The sequence below is a fragment of the Fukomys damarensis genome, unplaced genomic scaffold (genome assembly GCF_012274545.1).
Source record: "Fukomys damarensis isolate Sample0158 unplaced genomic scaffold, DMR_v1.0_HiC HiC_scaffold_17, whole genome shotgun sequence".
In the NCBI taxonomy this organism is placed as follows: Eukaryota; Metazoa; Chordata; class Mammalia; order Rodentia; family Bathyergidae; genus Fukomys; species Fukomys damarensis.
In genome coordinates, this window is record NW_022900929.1 from 70,781,391 (window position 1) to 70,791,538 (window position 10,148).

Below are 10,148 nucleotides of genomic sequence, written 5' to 3' on the forward strand. Positions count from 1 at the left end.
TTATCTAAGTGGCTACAAGCCTCTGAAGACATCAAAGTTTGCCGTACCTTAGACTGCCAGAATCTACTTTGATAGAACTTCCTGGGACTCTTTCACCAATACTTTTGCAAATTGGAGACTCTCCCTCCTCTGGCTGTGAAGCTGAAGTGGTAGATGGGGTGGTAGGTTACTGGGCATTTTATTTTTCCATGTTGTCCTATGTTTCTGAATGTTAAAATGTTCTAGTTTCTCTCATGCTGATTTCCAGTGTTTCCCCATAGTTAATCACCTCAAAGTACAGCTGTACATCTTACTTTGGTTCTTTGTGAAGGATGAAGTGAATGCTCAGTGCCTCTGCCACCTTGGATTTCCCCATAGGAATGTTTACTATTTTTCTTTAGAGTGCAGCATACAGGTAGTTATTAAATCAACACTGATTTAATGATCTGCCAAAAATAGGAATTGATATGAATATTTCAGCTTATTAACACAGATAAAGCTGGACCATGAGTTCTCACTTACTTAACTGGCAGTATGACTTTTAGTAAGCCACAACATTGCCAAGTTTCAGGTTTCTCATCTGTAAAACAGGGATAATAATCCGGGCATGGTGGTGTACGCCTATAATTTCAGCACTTGAGAGGCTGAGGCAGGAGGATCGCTATGAGTTCAAGATCAGCCTGGGCTAAATAGTGAGTTCCAGGTCAGTCTGAACTACATAGTGAGACCCTGTTTCAAAAACAAACAAAACAAAAACCCAAAACCAAAAAACAAAACAGAAAGTACCAGGGATAATAGTTCCTGAATCATAAAGGAAGTGAGAGGTTGATATAAAAGTTCTGGAAAAAAAAAAAACCCAACAAAACAACCTGGGCTCCTGAGTTTCATTTGCTCATATGTGTAAGTTTCAGCATTCAGCATGTTAACAATGTGCTTTCAGGTTAAACTTTTGTGTCTCTGATTGCATCTGTCACTCATGAGAAGCTAAATTAAAGTCTGAGCCACCCACCCACAAAGATGGCAAAGTGAAATAAAACCTCCTTTGAAGCATCCAATATCCCAAGCAGGGCCTTGCCTGAGGTTAAATCAGGATTCTGCAGTAACTATGCACTGCCAGTGCCCAGATACCTCAAAAGGGGAAGTGGGGTCAATAGAAGTCATTGCTTCTTTGACAGGAATGAAATCCACGTTCTAAATCACAAACGTATCACTTGGAGGTCACCTTAAAATTTTGATTTTGATTTAGTACTCTGGGAGTGCAGTCTGAAGTTCTCCATTTGTAGAATGTGTTTGGTGCAATATTTTGATTTCACTCTCTAGACTACTGATAAACACAGTGAAAGTGTTTATAAATTCTAGGGAATATAGAAAACAAGAGGCATACTTGGAAAATTATTTACATTTAGACTCACATCAAAATCTTTCTAGGATACAATGACAAAGATGATATACAAAGCTAATATAAACACATATACATTATTCTGTATGGGAACCAAATTCCTTTCCAAAACTGTTGTCCCCTTAAATCATGCTGTGACAGTGTCTTCCCAAATAAGAACAAATTTAACTTGTATCATTCAAAAAGGTGAGAAGCTAAAAAGCTAATTTTGATGGTATCAGTTACCCCTAGACCACAAAATTTACTTATCAGTGCTGAAATGTTCAAATACATCCAAACAGGATATATTTTAAATATGAATGCTTTGGTTATTAGGCTTTGATTTGGTTTTTGGCATTGCCTGTATATCATTCCAATGAGTCATTTATTACAGGTAACCCATTAAAAAACATGCTTGCTTCATACCACAGCATTACAAAGCACTTAGGCTTGTCCTGATTGGGAACACCTGACAATAGCAATAGCAGAGTATTTTTTTTTCTTCACTCAGCAAAAGAAAAATTATAAATTCATTTTTCACACATTAAAAAGCCAAAGTCTGACATAAAGCCGTATTCATTTCTTAAAACGCTTCCTCAAAATACTTCCTGCCCTGGGAATTGATGCATTTTTTAAATACTAGACCTGTAAGAACTCTTCCTATGCCCTGAAAGCCCATGATTTCATGACCTATTTATGTAAAATATGCTGCTGGTTTAATATATAAATAGTGCATTGAAGCTCTTGGGAAGGGCTCACATTTAAAAGTTTTTAAAGTCTGGATTTAATAAAGAGTTTTAGAAAGATAAATAAAACAAAATACTGTGGTTGGTTCTACCCTTCCTGCTTCTTTCCCTTCACAAATTTGAGCTTAAGAGCCCAGACTTAAAAAGTGGAAGTAAAACAGGATAATGGAGGCTTTATCATCCATATTTTCCGCTTCACGTGTAATATATTATTTCTAAGGTAAATTTGCTTTTTTTTTTCCTCGAAAGATCTGATCTTATAGGGAAATCTTAAATAATTATTAGATTAAAATAAGTTTACCAGTGCTTTTAATAAAAAATCTGAAATCCTATAAAATATATAACGAGTGCCATTCAAGGAAGTCTGAAAGCAAAATCTAAGCATAATTTAATATCTTCAAAGTATCTTAAAAGCCATAGCTATATCATAAATGGGCAGTTAAACTCCCACTCTAAACTCTCAAAAAATAAACTGTTGCACAAATATATAAATTTAAGGTATCTGTCTGATATTTCTCATGTTGATTTTCCCCCCCAGTTTGTCAGTTGGTAAAAGCAACAAACTACCTATTGGCTAAGTTAATTTTCATTTGAGTAGTACTTTAATTTTAAACATACTCTAAATTTCTTAAACTTTCCAAAAAGCCATATTTACATTTTTTATACAGCATTTTATATATAAATACAAATTTATAAGAAAAAAATTGACCTATGCTTTTCATAATGTAAAAAATAAATATAAAAACATGATCACATGCTAAGCCAGTTCCTTGGGAAATATGCTTTGTGTTCAGTTTCAGTGGTAATAACTGCGAGTAACCTGAAGCAATCATACAAGCATCCCACAGATGCTTATTTTTACTTTGGCCTTGGCCTATCCACAATTTTTTTTTTGTTTGTTTGTTTGTTTTGTTTTTTGAGACAGGGTCTCACTTATGTAGTGAGACTGACCTGGAACTCACTGTGTAGCTCAGGCTGGTCTGGAACTCACAGTGATCCTCCTGTCTCAGCCTAAGTGCTGGGATTACAGGCGTGCACCACCACGCCCGGCGGCCCATCCACAATTTTAAATGGAAAAATTTCCTATTAAAGCCAGTGCCATACAAGTAATTGAGTTTACATGGTAGGAATGTATATACCGGAAAAGAAAGATTTAGAGAAGACATAATAGCAGATGTCAAATATTTTGAAGAGCAATTATAGGGAAGAATTAAATTCTTTTTCCAAGGGATATGCAAAAGTTCAACTGTCTCCTTCACCAGTTTGAACTACTACTCCCATGAGCAGTAGGGCCTTGTCAGGGACTTGTGTGGTGAGGATTTCTAGACTGACAGCGGGTGGTTAGGCCCTGAGGAAGAAGTTCCTTGATGGAAATTGTTTTGTTGAGATTGAAGTTCGGATGCTGTGTGACTTTGTAGGCAGTTTGCTTTACCTCGTGTTTTTTGCTGATAAAGCAGTGTTTGGTTCTTCTGTCTATACCTCCTGTAAATAGGTGGGTTTGACCTTCCTGGAATATATCAAAGTGAAATTTTCTTATGTAACAAGTAGGTGGATGTGACGGATGAGCTTTGGTAGTTGTCCTGCACCTTGTAAGTCCACTAACTGCTGGAGGGAGTAGGCTAGAAGTGGAGATTGTAATTGGGATGAGGCAGGTGGTGGTATCCAGTCTAAATTATTTCTGTGCCGTAAATTCTTATCTTGGAAATGGATGGCAAGTCCTATTTTGTACTCCTTTCCCACAGATGGCATGCCAATGCTTATCACAGAAGAAACTCCTGCAATCAGATGTGAGGTATAGAAAGGTAAGAAGCACAGAGAATTGGACCTGTCTTAAACAATAAAAACTCTTCTATAAGTTAGAAGAAATTTTCACCTCTAAAGATCAAGGCCTTTTTCAGATGATTAAATGCACTAAAATGGAGAAATAATTCTATGGCTGTAAATATACAAAACAAATAAATAAGGTCACACAGTTTATACATTCCAAATTCTTAGAGAAGCCCAACAGTAGTTCAGGAAGAGTCTAAAGGATTGTTCCCTGAGTTCTTGAGGCATCCTCAAAGGTCAGTCCATGAATTCCAAGACCTTAGACACAGAAGAACCCCCATGGTCTGCATGTCTCTCTTCAAGAGTGGCTGTTCACTCCAAGGTGGTTTGTTCGTTGCTCTCCCTATAGTTCAGAGGCTTTAAGAATGTGGCTTTATCCATTTCGTAGAAGACAAGGTCCCAAGTGAAACTTCTAAGAGGAGGAAGAAAAAGGCTGTTTAAAGAAAGTAAAGCTTTAACATTAGTGAAGAGTGCAGTTGAGTCAATCAGTTCTAAATCTATAATACATCAAGGGTAGAGATACTCAACTATAGTTTAAGTGTATGAGTTTTAAATCTATAATACATCACAAGTAGAAGCAGGTGTCAGAAGGCAGAGTTCTACAAACTTGGGCTTTCCTGACCTCACTGGTTACCATGCCCAGTCTTATCAGATAGAATTACACTCTACCAATTAATTAAAAATAAAAACCCCAAACTATTACAACCAGAATGACTTTTCAGTGTTTATATGTGTAACACCTAAATTTGATTTTAAAATAAGGTTAATAATCATTCTAATCAGGTCTTAAACTCAGAAAATATCCAGACTCTACACAGTTGGTATATAATAGTGACTTCTAAAAAAATACACTGAAATGGGATTTTAAGGTTCTGAAGTTGTTTTACATATTTATCTTCTTGGTAGCTACTTAAAAAAAAAATAAATCCAGAGCTTCTGAATAAACAGTGAAATATGTGATTGTTGGAATTCCCACAAGAGTCTATTTTAAAAACTAGCTATGATGAATGGAGACTCCAATTCTGGTGCTGGCAGACTTAGGCTTAGTTTTAATTTTAAGCCCTTAAAAGGTTTCCTTTATTTTTTTAAAGAGGATTAAGGGAACCCACTGACATGTTTGACCTATTTCAGCAAAGTGCACATATACGAGTGCATGTTTTGGTGTGGCTATGACCTCAGAGGAGGTGTACAAGTCAAGGGTGCTGGTGTCAGATTCCTGACTATATTACTGAGGTTGGCAATCTTCTCTTCTAGGAGATAATTTTTCTTCTCTGCTGTTTTCTGCCGCTGTTCAGTCATTTCCAGAGCTTTCAACAACTGAGCATTTTCAACATACAAATCCTTCACCACTGCATCTGCTTTAGTATTCTTGCAGAGCTAGAAACAGAACCAGAAACATCTTGATTCCATTTCTGTAATGATTCTTTAAGGTCTGACATAAGGGCAGTTGTTTTATAAAGGCAAAATCAATTCTCTGTTGTATATTTTCTTTTACAGTTTTAACATCAGATTTGGCATCAGGGTTGCAAGTGAAACAAATCCACTTTTTCCAAGCTGTTTCTTTACATAGTATTTGTAGACATTAGTAAAAAAAAGCAAAAAACAAAAAACCCAAAAAAACAGATTGCTATTAAAAATGATTTTTCCCCACCTAAATAAATTAGGTGTCATTCCTTATTTTCTAAAATTAAAAATATTTTTATAACTTTATACCTCAAAAGTTTAAGATTTCCATTCATAACAGTCTACTGATACTTCAAAATTTGGCTCATGAATTATAACAAAGGTGAGATTTGGGCAGTTTTCAATCCCTTCTTTTCTGCAGAGGGCCTTGTCTAGAAGGTATATTCCAAACCTGGTGGTTTTTTAGTCTAGTTTGGGGTGTGAAAGCTTGTTAGCAGATTTTGGAGACTTTCTCTTTTATTGTTCCTCTTAGTATCTTCAATCTCCATTACCCATACTTTTAAGCCCTCACTTGAATCCCCAAGCAGAGCCTCTAAAGGAATAAAGGCTTAAGGGGATAAAGAGCAACTACAGCGACTGCTTAGCACTTCACAGGTAAATGATAATCCAGATAACTGGCAGGTGGAACATGCCAACATTTCAGAACCCATTCTGTATTGAAATGTTCTAAGATCGCTTTCTGCTTTTTTATTTTTTCCCTTCTACTCTCCCCTTTAAGAAACACTTCAACTGCGCTTCGTCACAACAGAATAAAATTCAAACTCTGATGTAGCAAGTGAGGTCCTTCCCTGTTTAGTCTCTTCTCCCAGGACAGCATTATAATCTGGCAGTGCCCACTGTTTTCTTTTGCTTTTGGTACCAGGGATCGAACTCTGGATCTTGCGCTTGGGAGACAGGCAGCAAAACCACTGAACTAAAGCCCCAGTCTCAAGCGCCCACTGTTTATAGATGCCCCCACCCTGCTGTCCTAACTTCTTGATGTTCCCACAGCCTAGCATGCCCTTCCCACTTGATCAAACATCACTATTCTCAGGGCTCCATTTAAGAGTCTTGTAGGAAGCTGTAATTTGTATGCTTTTGAGCACCTTGAACCACAGTGGTACATGCGCGACTGTTCTACTGAGTGGCATGGGATGGGACAGTCATGCATGTACCTCTGGTGGTTCAAGCTGGAGGGAAAGAGTTGGATCAAGTGTTTTTTCTCATGTTCCTTTCTACTGAAAATAGAGTCAGTCCTATTTTATTTCTGAGCCTGTCATCAGGCAAATGCTTGGCACCTAATAGGTATGCTAGAGTTTAATTCAATATGGGCAAGGGCCTTTTCACATTACTACTTTTCTAATGGGAACACAGTAACACAATGAATGAATGCTTACATGGTTGAATGGGCAACTGCTCATTCATAGGACCTTCTCCTTTATCTTAATAAACAGAGGAGGAAAAAGAAAGGGCAGAGGAGAATTCTTGTCTGCATCTGGATTGAGATCTTCTCTTAGGATTATTTTTTTTTTAATCTAGAAAATCACCACCAGGCTGTCTGTTTCCAGAGAACATCTGACGTGTTCCTAGGCTAGGTGGTCCTCCCTGAATATCTCTTTCTCTTATTGGTGGACAACGAACCTCTGAATACTGAGGCTACATCTGCACCAGTGCTTACTGGTCTGGAATTTGGGGCCCAGACTCTTCAAAGCCCATCCTTTCACGGTCTGATAGGTGCTTTGTGAGGTTGTCATAAACTATTGGACACAGGAAAGCTAAAGTTCTACTTTTCACCCCTCCCCTCAATTTTTTGCCAGTATCATTTTTCTATTCGAATAGACATACTGCTTGTCTTGGGCAGAGAAAAGAAAATATGTACATATTTAATTTGAGCCACTGAACCGCATTAGGGATTAGATCTGTGTGAGTCACTGCTGGCAAATATGTTTTTAAAATTTGGATAAACGTGTCTTAAAAGGGCATTGGAAAAAATGTACAGTACAGAATTCATATTTTTGGAGTGGTGTGAGGAAGAGTGGATCCTCAGTTCTTCTAGACATTTAAGGTAGACTTTGCCTTTATTAGACAACACAAGTTAATGGCAATAGAGGGGTGTGAAAATGGAGTTAAAACTGGGACCTGAGGTGGGTTGGCTGAGGGGACTGGGGAAGCTCACTTGTTCTTTGAGCTGATTCACTTTCTCTTGAAGAAGCCTCTTCACTAGTTTGAGTTTCTGTTCAACTTCTATCATGCGTTCTTCCATGAGTGTTACCAGTTGTTCCTGGCTTCCCTGCAGAAAGTAAAAAAGGTGTATTATCGTTTGAAAATGATGCCACACTGGAAATACCACAGGCTCATTCTCCCTACAAGTCGCCTATAGACAGAACAGCTAATGTGTTGCCTTGGTGATGGGGAGGATGAATTTCTGATGAAGGGATTTCTGAATACTGCATGGATTGTACGTGGTGGAAAAGTAGCCCTATAGAGAGAGAATCAAAGAGAATCTTACCTGTGATACTACTGTCCCCTGATACAAAGCAAAATTCTTAAGCCCCATAATTGAATGCCTGTGTGTTCTTGTTCTAGTAAAATGAGTACTAAACGATGGTGAGGTGCCTTCCATTGTGACTTGGATCTTGCAAGACTGGCGGGGGGTCCTCAACAACAGGACAGGCACTGGGTTTAGCTGAGGCTGCCTAATGTCCACACATCTGTTTCTTTAAAATGAGTGACCCTTGTGAGGGTGTCAGGCTGTTTTTCACTTCATAATAGTCGCCCCTTGCCAGTGTTCTAGGCATTTGTTTCTCAGTTTGTCTGGTCAATGTGAAGCCCACATCTGGACTGGAAAGGAAGTTTATCAAGAATTTCTCCCCATACATCGCTCCTCGATGAAAAGCACACGGCAGGTAAAAAGCCCTGAGGAGTAGTGGGTGTGGAAAGCAGTGACCTGGAGAGAGATTAGAGTGCATCTGGCTCTGCTGCTCCCCTCCGTTCACCAAATCGTCTACATCAGGAACTCTAGATCACAGCCAGTGCTGCAGTGCTTTAAGCATAGCTCAAGTGTTATGGTTGATGGTTAAATATTCTGAAGAAAAAATATGCAGAATGGTGAAACAAGTGGAAAGCTTCCATTTGCTTGGATATTGAACAGCCCCTAAGCATAAAACCACATGACTAATTTGGAGACAAAAGTTATAGGCAGAAGTCCAATGCAAAACGTGAATTTCAATAAATTAGGCCTTGGGCATCTAGCTTTTAAAAAGGCCTATATTTTAAAAAGATATTTTTCCCCCTCTACTATAAAGTTTTTATTTTATGAAAGACATATTTTCATAACCAAATAAAAGAATGACAACAGCTAATTAGTTTTTAAAGTTCAAACACAAATGAACTTTTTTTAAAATTTCCACTGTCCTAAGAAAATAAAGCAAAACAGAAAACCATAACATAATTCTAAGAATGTGGAATATGGCAAAATAGGGAAGAAAGAGGAAAAACAGAGGCAGTCATATATTTAAAATTTATTTTATTGTTTCATCAAAATTTTCCTTTTTCCTGTCAAAAACTATCATACATCTTATACAAAACCATATAAATAACCCTGATTTTCTTCAAATTCCATATATAAAAGTAGTACCTTTGGCTAAAAATAATTACAACATATGGAATGAGAAAATATATAGAATACATCCTTTCAGGCATCTTAAGTCCAGATTCTTTAAATAAGGATTTGTAACAAGCTGAAGTTTGTGAATTTGATTCACAAAACCAGTCATTTGTGCTGAAATAAATAGGAGACATAATACTGCAAAGGCTTCAGTAAAAATAATAATCGAATCCCTGCACGGAGCACTGGGTTCCCAGGTGTCTCAGATCATGTCTCTGTGCGTGTGTGTGTGCGCGTGTGCATGTGAGCCTCTGAGTCTGCCAGGGGACCAGTGCCATCCAAAGCAGCCCCGTGTCACAGGTGCCCAATCCTTCTGTAGGAATCTGCATGCACTGCTCGCTGCTCCGGTAGCAAAGCCTAGAGAAAGAAGGCAAGTGGAACACTTCACCCTGATGCCACGAGGTCGGGTTTGGAGGGGCGTCGAACTTCACACACGACAATGCAGACGGCTTTTAAAAGTGCACACGCTGACAGCACAGAGGCAAGCAAAGTGACACGAAGGCAGGAGATGCCACACCACACTGCACACCCAGACGACATGCACATTCTGTCCGTCCTTCACATTCATGTTAGCTCAGCAGCTAGAGCCTCGGGGAGTATTCTAGTGCAAGTAATAAGCAGTGCACCCTCTTTTGGGGCAAGAATATTAACAAGCAACTGAGTAAAAGGACAGATTTTATTTTTAAACATTGATGGGCAGGCTGGGAAGAGCATGCTTTGAATGAAAACTATGTGCATGGGAGCAAGGAACAGAGTCCTGGCCAGATAACTGGGTTTCAAAGATTGATTAGAAATGGCCATCAAGGTTCCATAGTGCATTTCTACTATGCAGAGCGGGAGCATCTCTCCAATATTCTACAACTGTGATTTTTAATTCAGAATTTCACTTTGATACTGGGAAAGTACTGTGGTATGTAGAAAAGCTTCCAAAACACGGGTTTAAAAATGGATAAGAAGTCAGGTGTGGTGGCGCACACCGGTAATCCCAGCACTCAGGAGGCTGAGGCAGGAGGATTTGCTGTGAGTTTGAGACCAGCCTGGGCTACCCAGTGAGTTCCAGATCAGTCTCAACAAAGTGAGAATCCTGTCTCAAAAAACAACCACCACC

At 38.5% G+C, this 10,148-nt stretch overlaps 1 protein-coding gene across 6 annotated transcripts in view; it reads right to left on the reverse strand.

The window, feature by feature from the left end:
• Positions 1 to 3,117: 3,117 nt before the first annotated feature.
• Nin (ninein) overlaps positions 3,118 to 10,148 on the reverse strand; it is an 85,010-nt gene continuing 77,979 nt past the window's right edge. For 3 of the 6 annotated variants that reach the window (XM_033765175.1, XM_033765179.1, XM_033765174.1), the window contains exons 29-30: positions 7,550 to 7,663; positions 3,118 to 5,307 (exon numbers count right to left, since the gene is read on the reverse strand). In XM_033765175.1, the coding sequence (XP_033621066.1) occupies positions 5,098 to 5,307; positions 7,550 to 7,663 (324 nt within the window). In that variant the 3' untranslated portion in view covers positions 3,118 to 5,097. Of the gene's footprint in view, positions 5,308 to 5,603; positions 7,664 to 9,022; positions 9,398 to 10,148 lie in introns of those variants that run through there. The other 3 variants (XM_033765176.1, XM_033765180.1, XM_033765178.1) reach the window with 2 other exon arrangements.